The following is a 24,877-nucleotide window of genomic DNA, read 5'->3' on the forward strand; positions in this document are numbered from 1 at the left end:
CGCAACGTAGCTTATTAAGAGCTTGACGGCAGAGGTTAGTTTGGTTGGTACAGGAGCGGCAAATGCCTCGTCGTGGATGGTCCCACCTGCCGTGAAAGCCGTGGCGATGCCCGCCCCCCAATTGGGGCTCTCCCTATATGCAATATGCAAACTACAGTATCACACTTTTATTGAAGTCCTCATCGGCCGTTGTCCACCTGCAGGGAACCACCACTGTGCCAGTGTCATTGTCTCGTGTGCCACTGGAGGAGCCCCTCTGCAGTAAAAGTAACAGCTGGCACCTCTTCCCCACTCTACTCTTCTCCCAACCCACCACCAAAATTGAGAAGACATGCAATTGAGCGGCAGTGGTTTCCTGTTTTATAGGTGAAAAAACTGCAGGCCCGAATGCTGCTTGTCTTTGAATTGCTGTTGCAGCCAGATAAACGATTTACCCCCTACCCATCCTATGGGGTGCCGAGATCGGTGTCTTTTCCACACACACCATACGACAGAAAGCGCAGCATCTCAGGTTATCAGGGTCACCATTCTGGCACCTGCCCAGGCTCACGCCCCTCAGAGTCTGCTGGCCCCGATAGTTTTCCTCCTCTTCCTCCTTCCTGCAGTCATTGTTCTGCTCACCTGCCCTCTCTACTCATGCAAGCAGCGACAAGGAAGAAGATGGAACAGTGTGTGCAGTTCTGCCCCCCCCCTTAAAAAAGGGAAAGGTTCAGAAAAGGGGAAGCAAAATGATCAAGCATCTCCACAAGGAAAAGTTGTAGCATTTAGGGGTGTTTATTGGAATAAGAGGTAACACAATAGAAGCTAACAAAGTTAATCGAGAAAGCGGATGAGGAAAAAGTTCCCCCTCCTCTCTCTTAACAACTTGCAGGTGTCCAATGATGCTGAATGTTGAAAGATTCAGGACAGATAAAGAAAACGACTTCATGAAGCACATAGTTAACCAGATGCTTGAAGTGTCCCTATTTTCCAGGGACAATCCTAGATTTACAGAAGCTATCATGGTTTCTGATTTGGGGATTGGACAATTCCATACCCTCCAACATTTCTCTGATGAAAGTAGGAATGTCCTAAGGGAAAGTGGGACATTCTGGGGTCAAATGTCCCGCTTTCCTTTAGGACATCCCTATTGTTGGAGGGTATGGAATTATGCGACCCCCAAGCCAAGGAGATAAGTAACTAGACAACCTTTAGAAGACATCTGAAGGCAGCCCTGTATAGGGAAATTTGTTTAATGTTTTAAACAAACTGAGGCAACCCAGTCAGATGGGTGGGATATAAATAATACACATTATTATTATTATTATTATTATTGTTGTTGTTGTTGTTGTTGTTGTTGTTAAGACATCCCTTTTTTCATCAGAAAAATGCTGGAGGGTATGGAATTATGCGACCCCTGAGCCAAGGAGATAAGTAATTAGACAACCTTTAAAAGACATCTGAAGGTAGCCCTGTATAGGGAAATTTGTTTAATGTTTTATTATGTTTTTATATATGTTGGAAGCCACCCAGAGTGGCTGAGGCAACCCAGTCAGATGGGCAGGGTATTAATAATACACATTATTATTATTATTATTATTATTATTATTATTATTATTATTGATTAGGACGTCCCTATTTTCATCAGAGAAATGTTGGAGGGTATGGTTAAAGTATGAAACTCTCTCCCACAGGAAGCCATGAGGATCACCAAATTGGATGGCTTTAAAAGGATTACACAAATATATGGAGGAGAGCCACTTGTGGGTTTCCCATAGGGATCTGTTTTGGCCACCGTGAAAACAGGTTCCTGGACTAGATGGGCCATTGGCCTGATCCAGCAGGCTTCTCTTAGGTTCTTACCATCCATCCAGCTCAGTTTTGCCTACACTGACTGGCAGTAGCCATCCAGGGTTGCAGGGAAGCCGCAAACCTGGCCCAGATGGGATTGATCCCGGCACCTTCCTCATCCTGAAATGTTATCAACAGAGCTCTGATTTCCAGAGCAGTTTCCCAATCCGTCATCCCTCTTTCCCAAGGAACGCTGGGGATTGTAGCTCTGTGAGGGAAGCAGCCGTTTGCCAGCAACTCTCAGCACCCTTAACAAACTACATTTCCCAGGATTGCTTTGATGGAAACCATGACTGTTTAAAGTGGTATGATTTAGGTTTAAACATACAGGGCAGATGAGGCCCAAGATAAAGATAAAAGAACCGTAAGAAGAAAGGAGGACAGGGAGGAGGCCTTGAAGTTAGGCCATCAATAGTTAGCAGCATCTAGACAGCAGCCTGGGCAGAAACACAAGCCGCCTTGTGGCCACAGCTACCCAGTGAGATGTAGCATTTCCCTTTTTAAATTACAGTAACTTTTATAATTTGCATGAACTTAGTACATGCAAATGCTATGCAAATCTGCATCTTGTATGGGGTGGGCAGGGTGAGGCATTCCCTCCTTTTTTTACTGATGCATACATGGCCAAATTACACATGCCGCATGCAGCAAAGTTAGGCCTATGCCTACCTTTCTTTTAGGAAACTGGTTCCTTTTAGAAACTAAACCGTTAAGATCAGATCAGAAAAGCCTTAGAGAGGATTTATCATTAAACCAATTATAATGGTTTTTAATCTACGTCTGATCGAAGGATCTATCTCTCCCTCCCCACCCTCAATGTGCCGCCGCTGTTAAAAACTCACAAGTTCTCACAAGGCAATTTACAGTAACGAAAGCGGCAAGGCATGTGCGCACATGTACAATTCATAAAAACTGAACTTCGGCCTGAACGCAAACATCTGGGCAGGATGTGGTGAGCGACTCTTTCCCTCATGGCTAGCAGGGCACCTGGCTGGCTTTCCGGCACTGGGAGGATGAACAGTGGGTAGTGAGAGTAATAGTTATTTTCAAGGAAGTGTGGTTTTGGTGTTTGGGTTTTTTTTGAGGGGGTGGTGCTGGGTGTGGGGGCCCAGCTCTACAGGGCTAGGAGGGTGGAAGGGCGCGGGGCCTTTATCATCTCAGCAAGGAGGGTTCTGGGAAAGATTTCCTGAGACAAGGTGGGATCTCCCACCACCCCACCCCAGATGAGACTCGCCAAGCCTGCCAAGGCTGCGGGTGATGTCAGCAGAGGGATATTATTACAGTTTTATGGCCCGCTGCCCTGTGGGCGGACAGGAAACGGTTTTCTTGCGGTGCTATGCTAAAATGCATACACTGATCCTGTTAGGAAGTGATAATGTTGGTCCTCATCAGCTGCATCGTGAATGTGAGCTGGGAAATTCAGTTACAGGGAGTATCATCGTAAGGCTTAGTGATGCTATGGGGGCAAATGAACTAAGAAAACTTATTTTCTGTCACACACAAACAAAATTCTACCATCTGTCCCAGAAGGAAGCTGTGCTCCCTAATTCTCTCCTCCTCCGTCTCTGTACACACAAACACACACACAGAGAGAGAGCTCAGAGGCACTCTTTATATCATTATATGAGATATATGAGATATATTCCTTCACATCTGATTCTTTAAAGAAGGGGCTTCAAGAGCCTCAAATTTCCAGAGTGCTGCTGGTTTGGATTCCTGCTGACTCAGTACATGACTTTCTCTTGCACAGTTTAAGAGAAAGTCTGTGCGAGAGAAACCACAGTGAAAGGACAAGGGGTGAGTCAGAGGCCAGGCTGGTAGCTTGCTACCTCCAGATGCTGCCACCTTCAAGGAAATGTTTCGCCTCTTTTGCCAACGGGCACAACTGCTTGGACCAGGAGAATTATCCTGTGCACTCAGGAGTCCAAAATTCTAGTTACAGGTAGGTAGCCGTGTTGGTCTGCCATTGTCGAAACAAAACAAAAAAAATTCCTTCCAGTAGCACCTTAGAGACCAACTATTGGTATGAGCTTTCGTCTGCATGCACACTTCTTCAGAGTCCAAAATGTTTGCCCACCAACCCACCAAGGCTTGCGGATCAATCAAGAAGGAGGAGGTTGCAACACAGGAAAGTGGCAAGAGGCTTCAGATGGCTCAAGCAAGCAAGTCAAGCTTGCTGCCACATATCAGGTGTTGGGGTGGTCAGAAATACCTATTTCCCCCCACCAGCTGGCTGGAGAAAAGGGTGCCACTGGACATGCACAGAGTACCTTTGTGTCAGTATTAAAGGAATAAAAGCCACATGTTTGGGCGTTTCAAGCCCTGAGTAGTCAGTCCACCCACCCAACCCTTTAAACAAAACACATTAACAGCAAATTAAGCTCTGAGGTGCCAACCCTAGGAAACCCTTGGTCCCCCAAAGCATATGCTAGAGTTAGACTGAGGAAAAGGAAAAATGACATCGGGTTCTGTGATACTCACCAGCTGCTTGCACCAGGCACAGCTGGGATGGGACCGGATGCACTCGTGACAGGAGGGATGAGGCTGGCATGAACCTGCAAAGGAAACATAGGTGGGCTAATGCCAGATTTCTGTCTGCAATCTCTCTCTCTCCCACTCCCCCCTGCTGACACACCTGACAGTGCCCAGGCAGCCTGGTTGGCCAGTCTGGCTCTATCTAACATCTCATCTTCCAAACCCATTGTTGGGAAGCTGCTAAACCTCACGAACACACAGTCAGACAATCCCCAAGCACAGGCCAATAAAGCTGAAATCCCCTCCCCCACTTAAGCACTAGTAAGCTCCAATGGAGCTTAATTCTGATGATGATGATGATGATGATTTAATATATATACCACTTTTATGCCAAAATGACTTTTAACAATACAGTTGATCCACAATTAAAATGCTCAACAACATTAGGGGGTTAGTCACACATACCTTTCCTCTGCTTTTTCTATCCCCCCCCCCTCTGTTTTGCTTTGGAGCTTTCCCTGAAGAAACCTGTTCTTTAAAGCTCAATCGGAGCAAACAGCAATTAGTTGAAAACCCCAATGGATGTTTGCTTCATTTGAGCAGTAAAAAAAACTGCTCAGACACAGACCTTTTAAGCATGGACCAGTGCCTGGAAAGAGCGGACCAAATGGTAACTGTAGTTAAGCCCTAAGACATATTGAATTAAAATATACAATAAAACAGTCAAAAAGCATAACAATCAAAACAGTAAAAACAAACCCCAAGTTCAAATTAACGTAACTCTTGCTTAAAAATGCCAATTTTGCTGGAGCCTCTTGTATTTCAGCAGGGAAGGCATTCAACAACACTGGCGTCACCACTGAAAAGGCCCTGTCCCCATGTTACCACAAGCAGATTATCATCAGGCCATGGCAAAACCAACCAGATTCCATTAGCTGATCGCAGGCAGTGAAGAGGAATATGGTTTTTCAGGTAACCTGGTCCAGAGTTACTTAGGACTTTGTGTGCAAGTAGCAGTGCCTGAAAACTGGCTCGGTGGCTAACATGCAGCCAGCACGGATCCCTCGCACTGGTATAATATCTGCCTCAGAAGAAGCCCCACTCACCACTGGGGTTGCAACCAGCTGCAGTCTCTGGACCAAAGTACCAAAGACACAGAGGATACCCTCCAACATTTCTCCAATGAAAATGGGGACGTCCTAAGGGAAAGTGGGACATTCTCGGATCAAATCAGAATCCAGGACGACTTCTGAAAATCCGGGACTGTTCCTGGAAAACAGGGACACTCGGGAGGGTCTGCTGCACTGCCAGCTAAAAGGGTGAAACTCTGAAACTCTGACACTCTCCCCCTCGCCACACGTGCAAAACCCATCTCTCCACTTTACCTGTATCCAGCATCTTCTCTGCATGTACCGTTGCAAGGAGTATAAACACAAGCCACGGTCTCACAGTCCACCCAGTGGGAGGCATAGCCTGGTAAGCAAGATTAAAAAGCAGAGTGGGGTTGTTAGGGGAACTGGAGAAGGAGACGCTGTTCCCTTCCTCCAGCACAGAAAAGGATAGCTGGATTACTGTTGGGCGAAGGGCAGGGGCAGTATTGTGAGCATGAGAGGAGCCTAAGTTCCATGGTGGTTGAGCATATGCTATGCACGTTGTACAAGGTCCCAGGTTCAATCTGTAGATCTCTGCGAATCCAAAGGAACCGGGCACTACCAAGTGATATGGAAGACCTCTCCCTGGAGAGCTGCCACCGATCAGAGTAGACAATGCTGGATATTTATATACATGTATCCCACACTTCATTCCAAAGGAGCCGAAGGCAGCAAACACATCAGTGACAAAACGTCTAAAAACAATCAACGTTTGGGAGTGTTGAATGGCTGGACGTACAAATAAACTGGCCACAAGATATAAGGAAGCTTCCAAGATTCCTATGAATGTTGGTTCTACGGCTGCAACCAACAACCGTCTCACACATGAAGCTTTTATCAGTGCCACCGTCAATACAACACACTTTTTAACACAACGGTGGAACTGAAGTCTGCGTTTATAACATTGGCACATGAGGTCTGCCACGTGAGAAGCTGGACTGTGACCACAGCTTCAGGATGGCTGGGCACATTAACCTGAAACAGAGGTGTATTCAGAGGCTTACCTAAGGGTTGGCGAAACCAGCCCCCACCATGGGTGCAGGCCCAGAGGGGTGTGTGTGCAAAAATCACCCCAGAAATCTGTCTCCGGTTATCTGTGTGAGTATTACAGGCAAGAGCTGGGACCTAGACCACCGGTAGCAAAATGTACGGGAAACTGCCCTATTAGAAAAGTTGGCCAACAAACAAACTAGCACAGGGACAAGCAAAAAAAGGACGCCTTCCCCTCAGGACGGTTCCCCTTTATCCAGTGCTTTTTTTCTGCGGGGGACATAGGGGTACACATCTTTGTGCTTTTGTGCTTTTACTGTATTTATTTTTCCTGATTTGAACTATAAAATGGTGATTTTCTTGACTCAAAATGAGAAAAATAAGAAAAAGAGCACTTCCTTTATCACCAGGCATAGGCAAACTCGGCCCTCCAGATGTTTTGGGACTACAAATCCCATCATCCCTGACCACTGGTCCTGTTAGCTAGGGGTGACGGGAGTTGTAGTCCCAAAACATCTAGAGGGCCGAGTTTCCCTATGCCTGCTTTATCACATACATAGCCACAACCTACACCCCCCCCTGCAACCAACAGCATACAAATCAATATGGCTAACCTGACTCCGCAACCTAGCCCCTCCCCTTACAAACAAGCGACACTGCAATCAACTGAACACAGCCAAGCAGGCTCGGACGGTCCCCCCCCCTAAAAAAAACCCACGCAAACACTTTAGGAAACAGAATGAAAGAAAAATAACCCCCCTCCCAATCTCCCCTCGTTTCTTTTTCCCCAACTGCAAGATGTCTATGACAAAAGTGTCTCTCGCTAAATGCAAATGAACTGTGAAAAAGACTCTTATGAATTCGAAGTGGAGATGATAGATGTACCTTTCCCTGTCTACCTGTTTTGTAACACAAAAAAATCCTTAATAAAAACTATTTTGAAAGAGCTGGGTAGGAGAGCTGAGCAGTAGGAGAAATGGCAAGAAGGTTTGAAACTGGAGTGGAGGGCATGACACGCATATGTGCATATATACAACGTTGCTGTCGTGGCAGGATCAAATGTGGGAGAATCTTCCAGTGCTTCTTGCAACGCGGCACAAAGATGTGCAGGTTTTTTTTCCACCCTTCCATCTTGTGTCGCCCTCACTGCAGACCCTTCAAATACTTCAGTCATGTAAAATTTAGTAATTTCTAATATGGCTATTATAGTTAAAGCTATGGTTTTCCCAGTAGTAATGTATAGAAGTGAGAGTTGGACCATAAAGAAGACTGATCGCTGAAGAATTGATGCTTTTGAATTATGGTGCTGGAGGAGACTCTTGAGAGTCCCATGGACTGCAAAAAGATCAAACTTATCCATCCTTAAAGAAAACAGCCCTGAGTGCTCACTGGAAGGACAGATCCTGAAGTTGAGGCTCCAGTACTTTGGCCACCTCTTGAGAAGAGAAGACTCCTTGGAAAAGACCCTGATGTTGGGAAAGATGGAGGGCACAAGGAGAAGGGGACGACAGAGGATGAGATGGTTGGACAGTGTTCTTGAAGCGACTAGCATGAGTTTGGCCAAACTGTGGGAGGCAGTGGAGGACAGGGGTGCCTGGCGTGCTCTGGTCCATGGGGTCACGAAGAGTCGGACACGACTGAACGACTGAACAACAACAACAACAACAACAACAATGTGGCTATTGCAGTAAAGTGGGGGTTGGGGGGGGCACCAATACAGCTACTTGCCAAGAGCGCAAAGGATCCTAGGTAAGCCTCTGGGTACGTTGTGTCTTTTAAAATTTCTGATTATGAAACAAGATTTGGGGACCCCTTGCTCGTAAAAGCACTATCCCATACAGGTTGTGTGTGCAAACCATTCGAGCAAAATACATGCTGATAAGACACATGTTTGCAATCTAAATCTGATCTAAATTCTGGGAAATTCAGCAAACTTATGAAAAACAATGGCATTTCAAAACTTAATTGCCTTTCTGAGCAACACACTGTTTACAACTTATGAGTAAAAACACACATTTCTACAGAAGACACTGTTTATGAGTAAAACCATGCCTTCAGAACAACAAGCGATGACCTCCATCTATTACACGGATTAGTCATTCTGTGCTGCCTGCTCAGAGATAAGGAAAGTTCACGAAATCTCATTCTTTCACAATTTGACTCGGAGGTGGCGAAACGGCAACCTGAACTACTCTAGCCGAAGCGCTCCTGGAGCATAAAGTGTTTGATTTCCACAGATACATGAGCCAAAGATCTCAAACATACCATGAAGCTGATTTGGCTGCCGGTCACAACTGTTGGTGGCAAAATTCAGCAGTAAGGGAGCTGTGTCCTGCATATGCACTCTGAGTCAGTAGAAGCAGTTCTCAGGCCGACTCCAGAATTTCAGAGGCTGTGCTTCCCCTCTAGAGGTAACCAAGGAACATCGAACCCTGCAAGATTATCTCAAGACAACCCCTCCCTTCCTGTGAAGAAAGGGCAAGCCCAACAGTATGCAGCTAGCTTGTTTCTGCCTCCGCTACAAAAAATATATTGGGGAATCTACTACCTGCACTTTCAGAGAGGGCGCACGGAGGCAGCGTACTAATCTATCTTGTGTACACCCCTGTGTGTCTCAACTCTCTGGAACTCAAGGCACGGGTTTCCCCAAGTGAATCGCCTTGATTAGAAGAACTGACGTGCCCAAGACCTGCTTAGTTTCAGCAAAGTGCCTTTGGACCAGAACTGAGGAACCTGTGCTGCCCCTCCAGATATTGTTAGGACTCCCATCATCTCTGATTATCATTGGCTATGATAGATGGAGCTGGTGGGAGTTGGCGTCAAACAAGGTTCAGAACATGTCCTTAAATGTTCTTGAGCTGGGGAGATGGATGCTTTGGCATGCCATAGGAACACATGGCTGAGAGCTTTTCTAACCTCCGTTGGCTGGCTGACAAAAAAATCCAAGAAGAAGAAGAGTTTGGATTTGATATCCCGCTTTATCACTACCCGAAGGAGTCTCAAAGCGGCTAACATTCTCCTTTCCCTTCCTCCCCCACAACAAACACTCTGTGAGGTGAGTGGGGCTAAGAGACTTCAAAGAAGTGTGACTGGCCCAAGGTCACCCAGCAGCTGCATGTGGAGGAGCGGAGACGCGAACCCGGTTCACCAGATTACGAGTCCACCACTCTTAACTACTACACCACACTGGTTCACTGGAGAGTTGGGGGGGGGTCAGATAGAGAGGGCTGAGGGGCTGCCTTTGGTCCCAAGGGCTGAGGTCCCGCACACCTAGTCTAGACCCACTTTCGGAGATGAGCTGCCTTGCCAAACACAAATGGTATGGCTCGCTACTTGTGCAAAATCATTGCTCAGTCAGTAGAGCACAAGACTCTTAATCTCAAGGTTGTGGGTTCGAGCCCCACATTGGGCAAAAGATTCCTGCATTGCAGGTTTTTGAAGCGCTGAAAACCTGCAAAGCCTCTTTGACATAAGGCAAATTTGATGCATGAGATAAGCAGCCCTCGACTCTATTGTTCTCTGGGCTTCCTTGCATGGGAGCTTCTTTTGTTTTGTTCTTTTGTTTGTTGGGCCTGATGCTACACAGCAAAAGCAGATGTGAACCAATTGCGGCGCATCTTGTAACCACGCGTCAATCTCAGGCAAAAGAAGTCCTTATAAGGAGAGCAACACAGTGGAAATTTATGCAACTTTTTGTTTGATTTTGTTTATGTGGAGACACGGGGTGGTGTTGGGCTTTTCTCAAAACTGAGCCAGCCGAACGGTTCCCCCACCACCACCCTAGATGAATCAAACACCACACCCTTCCTTTGAGCCTTATGAGATGCTGAGCTACATAACAATGTGGAAATCTCAGGCCTGGGGGAGGAAGAAATGGGGCCAAGCAGTCCTCTCCATCTAGCCTATTGGACTCCCCCCCCCAGGACACACCCCATCACCAGCCCTGCGTTTCACCCTTGTTGGGTGTTTTTGCTTGGCTAGAATGCGTCCTTGAACTCTGATGGCTTTTCATGCTTGCTTGTAGAAACCGGCTTATTGTACAGAGGTGAAAATTTGCATTCTTTGCCCCACCCACTTTTACCTGTGGCCCCGCCCACCACTGGAATATGGTTCCTTGAAGACCCTGTGGCTGTCAGGGTGGAAAAGCTTCTCTACTCCTATTGCACAGGGGAAATTCAAGTGGGGTGGGTTAAAGAGGGTGTTTACTTCATTTGTGGGGCTTTCCCCTGAGACACACACACACACACACCGTTTCCAAAGACATTTGTGCCTCTCTGGATTCCTTCCTAGCGAAACTCAAATGCTGGAATCCTAACACTGTTTTGGTTTCGAACCGCCTCTTCAGAATTGTCATGCTTTGTTTGCACGCTGTTGATGGCAGCTGTAGCCTGACGTGGCATCCTTTGGATATGCTCGGACTTGAACTCCCATCAGCCTCAGACATCATGGCTAATAGTCAGGGATGATGGGAGTTGTGGTCCAGCACCATCTGAAGGGCCAAAAGATTCACCATCCCTATCCATTCTTAAGGAAATCAGTGCTCACTGGAAGGACAGATCCTGAAGCTGAGGCTCCAGTACTTTGGCCACCTCATGAGAAGAGAAGACTCCCTGGAAAAGACCCTGGTGTTGGGAAAGATGGAGGGCACAAGGAGAAGGGGACGACAGAGGATGAGATGGTTGGAGAGTGTTCTCGAAGCTACTAACATGAGTTTGGCCAAACTGCGGGAGGCAGTGGAAGACAGGAGTGCCTGGCGTGCTCTGGTCCATGGGGTCACGAAGAGTCGGACATGACTAAATGACTAAACAACAGAATTATCCCTGTAGCTTGGCTTCCTTTGTAGCATTGCTTTGCTTTCAGGAATAACATTTTGTTTGTGCTCCAGTGTTTTGTTTAAAGTTCACTTCACTGTCATTTATCTCTAACTTAATATTCCAGCCCTTTGGTGATATAGATCATTGCAGAACTCTGAAGCAGAGGTGCTTTCTTCCTGTGACACTGCACACAGGTTGCAGTTTTGTCTTGCCACTAATCTTGTTTGTAGGCTCTAGCAAAGTGGCCCACCTTCAGGCAGCTGCTGCATGTTTTTCCACTGGCCCTGCACTGCTGGGGGTGCACGCACATGGCCACATTCCCTTGAGACTTTGGCTTGCTGTTCCAAATAAGTCAAAACTAGGTTTTGAGTGAGGCTTTCACCACCACCCTTCACCATGGCTGCTAGAAGTCACAATCCACAAACTCAACAAAACTCTTTCCTTCAAACAAATAAACTGTACTCTCTTTTGCATGTGATTTCTTGCAACTCAGCAGATTTCAACTGCTTTTTGCTAAAGTAAAGAAATTTCTAGCAATTTCCTAGTCAGTTTGCAATCCTGTTTCTCCAGCCAACCTGATCCCTTATTAGTCAGAAGTTTCATTAATTATCATTTTCAGTGCTTTTTTCTGGGGGGATGGGGGGGTATCCATATCCATAAACATTTTGTGACTCTTTGTACTTTTGTCCATTTACTGTATTAATTTTTCCTGATTTAAAGTATAAAATGGTGATTTTCTTGAGAGTCCCCTAAACATTTTTTGGGGGGGAACTCTGATTATTATTATTATTTCATTATCTCCCTTCATCCGAGGATCACAGAGAGATTTACAATATGTTTACAGTCTGGCTCAGCCTTCACAGAAGGCTCTAAGGGTTCCGTCTCACTTTTTTATTGTATGAAGAAAGCTCTCTTTCAAACATCTTGCTTTTTTGCTTTGTGTGCAAACGTCCCTCAGACTTGTTAACCACACTATCATGTTCAGACATTTTTTCTGCAGCTAGTGAAAAGGTGTTAAGCAAATCAGCAGTTTGGAACCCTGCAAAATTCACCAACAGAGCTGCCTTCCTTTTATCCGTTGTCGTCTTGGCAGCTCCACTGACTTTTACTGTATGAGCAGGTCAAACTCCTGCTTAAATCTTCTCCAATTGTCTGGAGCACAGCTGAAGAGATCTAACACATCTAGGGCTTCTTTCTCAAGCTTTCAGGCTTCAAATCCACCCTGCTGTTGTTGTTGTTGTCAGTCGTTCAGTCGTGTCCGACTCTTCGTGACCCCATGGACCAGAGCACGCCAGGCACGCCTATCCTCCACTGCCTCCCGCAGTTTGGCCAAACACACGCCAGTCGCTTCGAGAACACTGTCCAACCATCTCATCCTCTGTTGTCCCCTTCTCCTTGTGCCCTCCATCTTTCCCAACATCAGGGTCTTTTCTAGGGAGTCTTCTCTTCTCATGAGGTGGCCAAAGTACTGGAGCCTCAACTTCAGGATCTGTCCTTACAGTGAGCACTCGGGGCTGATTTCTTTAAGGATGGATAAGTTTGATCTTCTTGCAGTCCATGGGACTCTCAAGAGTCTCCTCCAGCACCATAATTCAAAAGCATCAATTCTTCGGCGATCAGTCTTCTTTATGGTCCAGCTCTCACTTCCATACATTACTACTGGGAAAACCATAGCTTTAACTATACGGACCTTTGTCAGCAAGGTGATGTCTCTGCTTTTTAAGATGCTGTCTAGGTTTGTCATTGCTTTTCTCCCAAGAAGCAGGTGTCTTTTAATTTTGTGACTGCTGTCACCATCTGCAGTGATCATGGAGCCCAAGAAAATAAAATCTCTCATTGCCTCCATTTCTTACCCTTCTATTTGCCAGGAGGTGATGGGACCAGTGGCCATGATCTTAGTTTTTTTTTTGATGTTGAGCTTCAGACCATATTTTGTGCTCTCCTCTTTCACCCTCATTATCACTATCCCACTTCTCGTACTCCCTGTTGTTCCCTGTATTAGTGAATGGGAGCTGTCCTAGGCTAAGAAAAAATGTTTTATTTAGTTTCAACTCAAAATACCTTCAATCATGATCCTGCCATTTCCCTCATGTGCTCTGGCGACACTCCTTGTTCCTTCCAGCCCAGCTCTTTAAAGGAGCCAACTTTCACATTAGGGGCGTTCTTTATCAAACCCACAATATTTTTACTTAAAGAAATTTAGCATTGTTGGAGATATATACAGTAGTACCTTGGTTCCTGAACTGCTTGGCTCCCAAACAAATCGGCTCCCGAACGCCGCAAACCTGGAAGCAAATGTTCCAGTTTGTGAATGTTTTTCAGAAGCAGAACGTCCAACGCGGCTTCCGCTTGAGTGCAGGAAGCTCCTGTAGCCAATCAGAAGCCGCATCTTGGTTTTCGAACAGTTTCGGGAGTCGAATGGACTCCCAGAACAGATTTAAGTTCGAGAACCAAGGGTACCACTGTATGCATATGGGCACAGATGCAGTTGGCAGGAACACTGCTAAGTATTTGTGGTATTATTAATACATGTTGATTTAATGCATATGTCTTTTAAATTGCATTTATTGCAGTTTCTGGGGACTCACTGGGAGTCTATTGAATAATAATACAATAAGCAAAGAGTCCTATGGCATATTGAAGACTAACAGAATTATTGTGGTGTAAGTTTTGACAGCCAGTGAATATGCCGAGTCCTCACTGGGCTGTTTTGGGATTACTTTTCTTCCCCAATTTTTTTATTGGTAGTTCTGCAAGCCTTGAAGTTTCCCCAAGCATGCTGATACTTCCCTGTTTGTGACGTATCAGCACTCACCCAGGAAATGATAAATACACACGGGCATATAGAGGAAAATATATAGAGAAGAAAACATTAGAAATGTGGGGTGAAAAGGTAATTAAATGCAAAAAGTAGAGTTTATGGAAAGCTGAATTATATACACAGAGGCCGTTAAGCACCATACATTTAAAACACACAACCTCCCCCCCGGCCCCCAAGATCCCTGGGAACTGTGATTTAGGGATCTTGGGAATTGTAGCTCTGTGAAAAGTAAACTACAGTTTCCCAGTATTCTTTGGGAGATGCTTTAAATGTATGGTGTGCGCAGATGCTAAGATAGCTATGAAGACTGTTTCAACATGTAACAGGAAAGGAAACCTCACTGAGTCCTCAACGAATACAATCAAATTTACTGGTATCAACAAGCTGAAAGAAGCTATAAAGCAGAGGGTTTAAAATACAACGCAGAAGGATTAAAACAGGCACCCCCAAACTCGGCCCTCCAGATGTTTTGGCACTACAACTCCCATCATCCCTAGCTAACAGGACCAGTGGTCAGGGATGATGGGAATTGTAGTCCCAAAACATCTGGAGGGCCGAGTTTGGGGGTGCCTGGATGAAAATAGTGTTATGAGCAAGGGAGGGGATTTTCAACATTCGCATTCTGAAATTTGGGAGCGGTAATAAAAATATGTATTGTCATATAGCTCCGTTGTTGGTTAGAGCGTGGTACTGATAACACCAAGGTTTAATCCCTGTATGCAGCGGCTGCACATTCCTGCATTGGACTATATATCAGCCTTTCCCAACCTTGGGTCCCCAGACGTTTTTGGCCTACAACTCCCATCATCCCTAGGTAGCAGGACCAGTGGTCGGGGATGGTGGGAGTTGTATTCCCAAAACATCTGGGGACCCAAGGTTGAGAAATGCTGGACTAGATGGTCCCTTCCAACTCTATGATTCTATGGCGCAATTTAGGCCCAGGAGCATTTACATAGCAGCCATAAGACATTGTTTTGAACTGTTGGAAATTTCATTTCCAGAGTGTACAGAGGTAAGGCACATGGAGACATCCTATAGCAAATATATATATAGCTGAGCAGATTTATGCATAAATCTGAATGGAGATAACTAGGGCGGCTAGATGCAAAAAGAAGAAAAAAGTGCATGGCTTGTTGCATCTTGAATAGTTTACTTATTTATTCCATTTATCTGAAAGGAAGCTTTTAAAGTGTGATATTTTAATGTACTGTATTTGATTTTTGTTGGAAGCCGCCCAGAGTGGCTGGGGAAATCCAGCCAGAAGGGCGGGGTACAAATAATAAATATTATTATTATTATTATTATTTATATCCCATCTTTCCTCCAAGGAGCTCAAGGGGGGGTTATACAACGTTCTTCCCCCTCCTCATTCTATTTTCACAGCGACCTTGTGAAGTAGGTGAGGCTGAGAGAGCACAATTGACCCACAATTATCCAGCAAGCTTTGTGACTGAGCTGGGTGTAGGAATCCCACCCTATTTTGCACATGGGCACTCTAGATATAACCTAGAGCTGAAACTAAAGAGAACTGTATTTTCCTGTTATTTTCCGCAAGAGTCAGATGTCTGTCTCTCTCTCTCTCTCTCTCGCACTCTGTGGCCATTAACACAACTGCTCCCTGTCTCACGTAAGCAGACTAACAGCTTCCACGTGAGTAACGTTCAGCAGCTGTTGGGCTTGTCGGTGTGCAGCTTGCAAAGCGCTGGCTTTCAGAATGACTCCAGGGTGAACTTTTAGAAAGAGGTCGTGACTAGCTGTACGCCTCTTTTACTATGTGGCTATTTAATTCTGGTCAATGGGTGTCTTAAGAGGGTGTCCAGGTCCCAAAATAGGACAGAGATCCTGACCCTTTAAACTGCTGTGCAGAAGTGGGCAATTCAGCAGGTGTCGCCCACACCTGCTGAAACCCACCTACCGCCACACTACTATTAAAAAACGGAGGCGCCCTCTCCTCTTTTTGCAGCTGGATACCCATAACCGCCCATTGGGCCTCAAAAGTAAATAACATGATGATATTTCTGAAGAGCTGGGGATTTCTCTGAAGTTTCTACCACACCGCAACGAAGCGGTCTATTCTTCAGTTTAAAATTCAAAACTTAAAAATAGAACATGCAGTTTTGAAGTTTCCGCCGCAATGGTTTAGTAAGGCTACACACACACCCCTCCAGGTGCGTGCAGCATAGAGCATCCTCTCCCCACAGCCAGCCATGCATGCATAGAGCTGTGTTGGATCGTGGTCCCAATGGGGAAAATGCAGTGAGTCTGGAAAGAACGAGCAAATCAGGGCTATGGGAGCCAGCATAGTGTAGTGGATAAAAACGGGGGACTTGTAATCTGGTGAACTGGGTTCGCTTCCCTGCTCCGCCACATGCAGCTGCTGGGTGACCTTGGGCTAGTCACACTTCTTTGAAGTCTCTCAGCCCCACTCACTTCACAGAGTGTTTGGTGTTGGGGAGGAAGGGAAAGGAGAATGTTAGCCGCTTTGACACTCCTTTGGGTAGTGATAAAGAGGGGTATCAAATCCAAACTCTTCTCCTCCTCCTCCTCCCCAGGCCCCCTCATTGGCCACACCTTCAATGGCTTTGCTTTTCACCCTCTTTGGGGTGTTTTTGCTCTGATGAAACTACTTCCTTGCCTGGATGGAGGATAGAGAGGGGCATTTGAGAACGTGCAGAATCTAGCTCACTGTACAAATGAAAAATTTACATTTGTGGGTTTGCCCACCACTGGCATGTGGAAGGCTGCCCACAAGAGAATGCTTCCCTCAGGGCAGAGCAAGTCCCCACTCCCCACTCTATTTTTTCTTTCTGTCAAGGAACAGGAATGTGGGTGTCTTCTGTCTTAGTCATTAGGACTTATGACTTATGACCACCCCATCCCCACCGGAGCAGAATCCGCTTTTTATCCAGCAGCTGCGTTCATGGCAGTGCCAGAGACCATGGCTCATAACATGCCCTGATAACTCTTTTTCTTTGTACATGCCTTTACCTTTAAAGCACATTTGAAATGCGGTCTTTCCTTCAAATAATTCTGGAAACTGTAGCTTACCCCTCGCAGATCTAAAATTCCCAGCAGCCTTAACAAACTTCAGTTCCCATTATTCTTTGGGATGTGTTTTAAAGGTAAGGTCCAGAACAGCGGTCCCCTTGTGCAATCAAGCTGAAGAACCATAGATGTTAAGCTTCCTAAAGCTGGAGGAAGATTGGAGTAATTGCTGCTGCTTGTATTTGTGGAACTGAAGAATCAGCCGTTGGGTTTTTGTTCCAGCATCCCTAGGTGTAACTCAAAATCTTTCACAGCTTCTAGAAGAGCTGAAAGCTGTGTACACACTCCTGGGTTCCTAGTGCTGGTTTTGGAGTCTACACACAAGGTTAATCACAATTGTTATCTACTTTGTATTTCTCCTGTCATTTTCCCTACCCCCCCCCCACTAAGCTTTGATTCAAATTGAGAAAAATAATGACCAAGTTGTGTTTTAAGCTGGTAATGGACACATAGCCCAAGACTCACACTTCTTCCTTTTTTATACAGTGGTACCTCGGGTCACATACGCTTCAGGTTACAGACCCAGAAATAATGCTTCAGGTTAAGAACAGAAATTGTGCTTTGGCGGCGCGGCGGCAGCGGGAGGCCCCATTAGCTAAAGTGGTGCTTCAGGTTAAGAACAGTTTCAGGTTAAGAACGGACCTCCAGAACGAATTAAGTACTCAACCAGAGGTACCACTGTATATATATTATTAAAAATTAATCTTTATTACAAAAAATTGACACAAAAAGAAGAAAGAAAAACAGACAGTACATAACATTGTACACAATGCTGCAAATAAACTTGTATACATATTTTCACACTTTCCTAAAAGTAGAAGAAAGAAGACAGAAAAATAAAAAAGATGTGGGGGGAAATAGAGTTGCGAATTACTACACCTTCGCTCTTCAAACGACTCAGCAGATGGATCTTATTTAAAAAATTAATAAAAGACGTCCACTGCTTTCCCGCACAACACTTATTTGTCTTATTCAAGAATACTCTGTCCTTCATTATTTTTCCTTCCTTAAATTCTCTCGTAAACTATGTTTTTTTGGGTTCTTATGTTTCCCGCAAGGTTAATCTAAACGCAGCCAAATTTTTGTACTCACACTTCTTCCTAGGCACCATCTTAAGACTATGAAGCATGCAGACCTCATGACTTCAACATACAGGTGAAACTTGAAAAATTAGAATATCGTGGAAAAGTCCACTTATATATGCAACTGTTTTCATTAGCTACTGGAGTTTAATATATGAGATAGACCTGCAAAGCGAGATATGCCAAGCCTTTGTTTGTTATAATTGTGATGATTATGGCGTACAGCTGATGAAAACCCCAAAGTTGAAATTGTTAATTTGGGGTTCTCATCGGCTGTACGCCATAATCACCACAATTATAACAAATAAAGTCTTGACATATCTCGCTTTGCATGTCATGAGTCTATCTCATGTATTAGTTTCACCTTTTAAGTTGAATTACTGAAAGAAATGAACCTTTCCACGATATTCAAATTTTTCGAGTTTCACCTGTGTAAGGTACTCAGTTAGTTGCTCATGAGTAAGCAGCCAGGACTCCGCTGTTTCCTTTAAGGATTTTATTGTGCAAACTATGTACAGTGCAGAGCTAAAAAGTTCATGTCTGTATAAAGCGGTGTCAGAATCCGGGAATGGCCCCTTCCGGTTCTGACCCCAACGAAAGAGTTTCGGAATACAAAAACCCCGCCTTCCATCCTTTCTTTTCACCCCACGACGTCTGTGGGGCGACGGAAATTGCGTTCCCCCTGTATCGCCCTCAGGGCTGTGGGTGTGCTGGGACACTTGCATTCCCAGAGCCTCTACTCCCTTTCCCCTGTGAACTCTCCCCCTCCGCGCTGGACGTCTTGCCGCTCCTCTCGCTACCAGAGGAGGAGCTGCTGGCAAGGTGGGACTGGGGCTCTCTGTAACATCTGGAGAGCCTTTCCACCACCCTGCACTGCATCGGGGACATTTCCCTGACAACCTGTAAGTCAGTTTTCTTTCTTTCTCTGCTCCCCACCCTGTTTCTTAGAATCATAGAGTTGGAAGAGACCACAAGGGCCATCCAGTTCAACCCCCTGCCAAGCAGGAAACACCATAAAAGCATTCCTGACAGATGGCTGTCAAGCCTCTGCTTAAAGACCTCCAAAGAAGGAGACTCCACCACACTCCTTGGCAGCAAATTCCACTGCCGAACAGCTCTTACTGTCAGGAACATCCAGCTTGATATTAGAGAAGTTTGAATGCTTGCTCACACTTTTTTGACAGTTGGTCCTAATAAAGTAGGGGTGTCTGATCTGTGGCCCTCCAGATCTTGTGGAACTCCTTTAATTCTCGACCACTGGCCGGTTAGATGGGAGATGGGAGTCTAACATCTAGAGAGCACTATGTTTGCTACTCTGTAAGAAAGGTGGTTGTGTCTGATGTGAATTTTGGATTCCCCATCACCGTCTTACAGATTAATACACCTGCCTTTGTTTAGAATATGAAAGCCATGACATTCAAACCGCAAAATGTGTAGCAATAAACACCTGATTTCATTGTGAAAAAATGATCTTCACAACACACATTCGTAAAACTACAGGAAAATATGTAGAAAAGAACTTTAGAAACAGGGCAGAGCTTACATTCCCCAAGAAACAGAAAAATGAAAGAGCTTAAGCTACAAGTTAATTGAGCATTGTGCGGAATTTAACAAAAATATATCAGACAATGAAAGCAATTATACCGAACATGACACAAGAGAATTTTGAATCACAGATATTTGGATCTTGTTGTGTTGCCAAAAGCAATTTGCTCAATCTTGGACTAAAAATGGAGATTTAAAGGGACGTAACTTGAGGAGCAGTTGGGAAGACAAAGTAATTGATTAAAAAAATAAAGAACTGTAAGTCGTTCCACACATCAAAAGTGCTATTTGCATGTTAAACGGAAGGTGGTCTCACAGGGAGGTTTTGTCACAGATAAACGTCAGTTTTATCTGCATACCACATTTTCCACAAATGAGTTTGTGCTGAAAATACACTGCAAATAAACATTCTGAATACAGTAACCATAATGTATAATTTGAAAAAAGAATCACTGCATCGGAACACTGGAAGTTAAGCAATTCATCAGTTCGTGTAAGATAGGGCAAACACCCACCACATATGTCTTGCGTGAACTTAATTCTGAATCAATTAAGGTAGGGTACGTTACTTTTTTTAACTCTAAAAAAAGAAGAAGAGCTCTGCTGCTTTGTTCCTCCAGCATTCACCAGCTAACCAGATGCTTCATGCAAGCAGGGCATGAAGACAACCCCACCATTGTTTGCCACATTGCTTGTCTTAGAGATCTACTGCTGAATGTGACTAATTCTTAATTTAAAAAAAATCATTTTCATCAGGGTTGGCTAAGCTGTGGCTCTCCAGATGTTGTGGAACTCCAACTCCCATCAGCTAGCACGCATGGTCAATTGTCAGGGATGATGGGAGATGGACTTCAGCAACACCTGGAGGGCTACGGCCATGTTTTACCTAACGCCAGAAAACTTCACAAGGTTATACCATCCCGAAGACCAGAGGGAAATGGTGTGACGCCAAAACAAAGAAGGAAAGTGGCGGGAGGTATTTACGAGCTAGGTGCCTGGATAAGCAGATATGTCTTTAACTGCTCCTTACAGATAGCAAAAGCCTCCCCTCCCTGCACCCTCATTATTAGGACCTCTGTCTGTAAGACTGCCAGCTTGTTCAAGGTTGCTGCAGCTCAATACGCAAACCTTAGCCGATGATCATTGCCAAGTTGGATTTCTGCACACAAGAACAGACCAGCGCAGTTTGCAGGTTGCTGGGTTTTTTTCTGGTCACCTGGCAACCTTACCCATTTGTCACTGTATCCACGGTTCCCAAGACTCAATGGGGAAACCCAGCCAGATGGGCGGGGTATAAATAATAAATTATTATTATTATTATTATTATTATTATTATTATTATTATTATTTTGTCCCTTCTCAAAACAAGCAAGCAAGCAAAAAAACATTGCAGGCAACCAAGACAAACTCACGGTTCGATGTTGATGCATGCTAGTTTCAAAAGCAGGCGATCTAGTCTGATCACTCGGTCACCAAAACTGGAGCAGCAGATGCACGGTGGTTTGGAAGAACAGCCAAGTCTTCCGGGGTGCCCTGCCTTCTTGGGGCTGTTTTCCCAAGCTTGAAGGAACAGCAACAGGGCTGGCCAGAGGCACTTCCTCCCGTCGCATTCAGCTCTACTGCTCGCAAGTGACAATTTGATTTGCGTGCGTCTTCTTTTCTTTTCTTCTGAAGGCTGTTGAGAGGAAGCCTCGGAGGTCATGCAGCTTGGAAGGCGGGAAGAGACCAAGAGCTGAAGCAGAGAAAGAGAAGCCGGCAAAGACCAAAACGGCTGATAAGGGAGAAAAGAGGCCCAGATTGAGGAGCGTGTCTTAAGGAGCATAGACAACAGTGTTAGAAACTCAAATATACCAGTATATACGGTAAGCTAGGTGCCAAAAGGTCCCTTAAACCAAAGTCGTAGTTGCCAAAAAGGAATGTCTAGTTGCCATATGTGGGCAAGATGGCTCTAAAGTGATTTTTCAAATGATGGACTGACTGTGATTGATTCTCAGCTAAACATCTGGCTTGTTCAGATGACAACCTTGAGCTAGGTTAAGAACTTTGAGAACTTAAAGGGGGGAAAGTCATAGAATCATAGAGTTGGAAGAGACCACAAGGGCCATCCAGTCCAACCCCCTGCCAAGCATTCCTCCAAAGAAGGAGACTCCACCACACTCCTTGGTAGCAAATTCCACTGTCGAACAGCTCTTACTGTCAGGAAGTTCTTCCTAATGTTTAGGTGGAATCTTCTTTCTTGTAGTTTGAATCCATTGCTCCATGTCCGCTTCTCTGGAGCAGCAGAAAACAAACTTTCTGGGGTGATATGATAACCATGTTCCAATATATAAAAGGATGTCATATAGAGGAGGGAGAAAGGTTGTTTTCTGCTGCTCCAGAGAAGCGGACACGGGGCAATGGATTCAAACTACAAGAAAGAAGATTCCACCTAAACATTAGGAAGAACTTCCTGACAGTAAGAGTTGTTCGACTGTGGAATTTGCTGCCAAGGAGTGTGGTGGAGTCTCCTTCTTTGGAGGTCTTTAAGCGGAGGCTTGACAACCATCTGTCAGGAATGCTTTGATGGTGTTTCCTGCTTGGCAGGGGGTTGGACTGGGTGGCCCTTGTGGTCTCTTCCAACTCTATGATTCTATGATTCTATATGGCATCCTTTTATATATTTGAACATGGCTATCATATCACCCCTTAACCTTCTCTTCTCCAGGCTAAACATACCCAGCTCCCTAAGCCGTTCCTCATAAGGCATCATTTCCAGGCCTTTGACCATTTTGGTTGCCCTCCTCTGGACACATTCCAGCTTGTCAGTACCCTTCTTGAACTGTGGTGCCCAGAACTGGACACAGTATTCCAGGTGATCCAGGGACAGTCCACATATACCAGTATATATCGGCCTAGCCTGACTGACCTATTTTTCTTAACGGTGACTGCTGCTTCTCAGGCTGCACAGAAAAAGCATTTTGGTTCCAGAAATGTAACTGATAGAATTCTACAGGACGGGGTATTAGTGTGTGAAAACGGCCTAGATCCAATTATCCCCAGGGATGCACCTCCAGATGGTGGAGATGTCAGGCGCCATCTTGGTGCCCACACATCTTTACTTGGTTGCAAGTGTTCGAAAAGCCTGGTGCAAAATGCACCAGGCTAATTTCAAACACTAATTGACAGGACAGTGCTTTATGCTGGTTTTATCATTTTCCACGCTTGCTGCAAAGTGCTTCACCTTCCAATAGCTGTGCCTGTAGTAATGGACCTCTCTGTGGAGTAAGAACACTCCATTCACTTTCTAGTCTGTTTCTAGGCCTGTCTAGACTTCTCACAGAATGGAGGGTTGAGGACTAGAATGCAGAGGGTGTCTTCAGTTCTTCAGAATAGAAACCACAAAAAAATTCCCTCACCCACACATGAAAATCTACCTCACGACATGCAAACACACAGAGAACTCAGCACACCACAGCATTCTTCCTTTCTAGCTCACAAGAACCAAAAGCTAAAAAGCAGAATTGTCTGAGGGTATATACACTGAATACAACCATCATTCACCGTGGACAGAGAGTTACTGGAACTGAGACAAACAAGCCACAGAAACAAGTTCTTGAGCTCTTCTGTGATACAACCTTAGAGGTGCAATTTCAGCAACTATTACCGAAGCGTTTTGGATTTCAGTTAGTAAAGAATACCTAGAATTGGCAGGTGACGCAATCAGCCACCTGCCACCATTTGGTATATCGCCCATCTCTGTGAGAGCGGTTTCTCAATGACAGTGACTCAAAACAAAGAAACAGCTTGGCTGTACAAAATATATCAAGTTTCAGGTAGGTAGCCGTGTTGGTCTGCCATAGTCAAAACAAAATTAAAAAATTCCTTCCAGTAGCACCTTAGAGACCAACTAAGTTTGTTCTTGGTATGAGCTTTCGTGTGCATGCACACTTCTTCAGATACACTGAAACGGAACTCACCAGAGCCTTATATATAGTGAGAGGGTGGGAAGGGTTATTACTCAGAAGGGTGGTGGGAATGGGTGATTGGCTGATAGGTGTGGTAAACCTGTTGGTGATTGTTAATGACTGCAATTGTCTTACAGGAAAAAGCAATGGGTGAGATGGCTTATACAGGTGAAACTCAAAAAATTAGAATATCGTGGAAAGGTTCATTTCTTTCAGTAATTCAACTTAAAAGGTGAAACTAATATATGAGATAGACTCATGACATGCAAATTATTTGTTATAATTGTGATGATTATGGGGTACAGCTGATAACCCCAAATTAACATTTTCAACTTTTGGGTTCTCATCAGCTGCACGCCATAATCATCACAATCATATCAAACAAAGGCTTGACATATCTCGCTTTGCATGTCATGAGTCTATCTCATATATTAAACTCCAGTAGCTAATGAAAACAATTGCTTACATAAGTGGACTTTTCCACGATATGCTAATTTTTGAAGTTTCACCTGTATTATGTATAATGAAACAGGAATATCATGTATAATGAAATAAGAATATCATGTATAATGAAATAAGAATCCAATGTCTCTATTCAGACCAGGTCTCTCCATGGTTTTAAGTTTGGTAATAAGTTGCAATTCAGCAACTTCTCTTTCCAGTCTATTTCTTAATTATTATTTTTTTGGTAATAAGACAGCTACTTTGAGATCTTGTATAGAATGTCCTGGGAGATTGAAGTGTTCTCCTACTGGTTTCTCTGTCTTGTGATTCCTGATGTCAGATTTATTTCCATTTATCCTTTGGCATAGGGTATCAAGTACTTAAATACCGGTAAATGCTCGTTAAATCTGCAGCTGAGGACACAGCTGTAGCCAGGGTGGGGTCCAGTGTGTGGGCTGAGCTCCCTCTAACTGGGATTGTGTGTGGTTCTAAATTTGCAAGTCAAGTTAAAGAATGAGAAAGCGGCTTTGGAGTAGGAATATTTCTGAGTTGTTGAGTTTTTAAAAATATAATAAAATAATAATAATAATAGAGCCAGTAGTGGCTGGTGCGTCCCCACAATAGTTGTCCTCCCAAAAACTCTCCTGACTCACTCAGTTCCACCCACTCAATAGCCCCCCACAGGCTCAAACTGAAAGTTTTGAAACCACTGGCTCTTTTAAATTACCCTGCGGGA

At 44.7% G+C, this 24,877-nt stretch overlaps 1 protein-coding gene across 1 annotated transcript in view; it reads right to left on the bottom strand.

Moving 5' to 3' along the window:
- ITGB7 (integrin subunit beta 7) overlaps window positions 1–21,441 on the bottom strand; it is a 37,140-nt gene extending 15,699 nt beyond the window's left edge. Inside the window, exons 1-3 of the mRNA XM_033138579.1 lie at window positions 21,166–21,441; window positions 5,691–5,778; window positions 4,312–4,385 (exon numbers count right to left, since the gene is read on the bottom strand). Of these exons, the coding sequence (XP_032994470.1) occupies window positions 4,312–4,385; window positions 5,691–5,778; window positions 21,166–21,183 (180 nt within the window). The 5' untranslated portion in view covers window positions 21,184–21,441. The remainder of the gene's footprint in view (window positions 1–4,311; window positions 4,386–5,690; window positions 5,779–21,165) is intronic.
- Window positions 21,442–24,877: the final 3,436 nt, after the last annotated feature.

This window comes from Lacerta agilis, chromosome 2 (genome assembly GCF_009819535.1).
Source record: "Lacerta agilis isolate rLacAgi1 chromosome 2, rLacAgi1.pri, whole genome shotgun sequence".
Lineage (NCBI taxonomy): Eukaryota > Metazoa > Chordata > Lepidosauria > Squamata > Lacertidae > Lacerta > Lacerta agilis.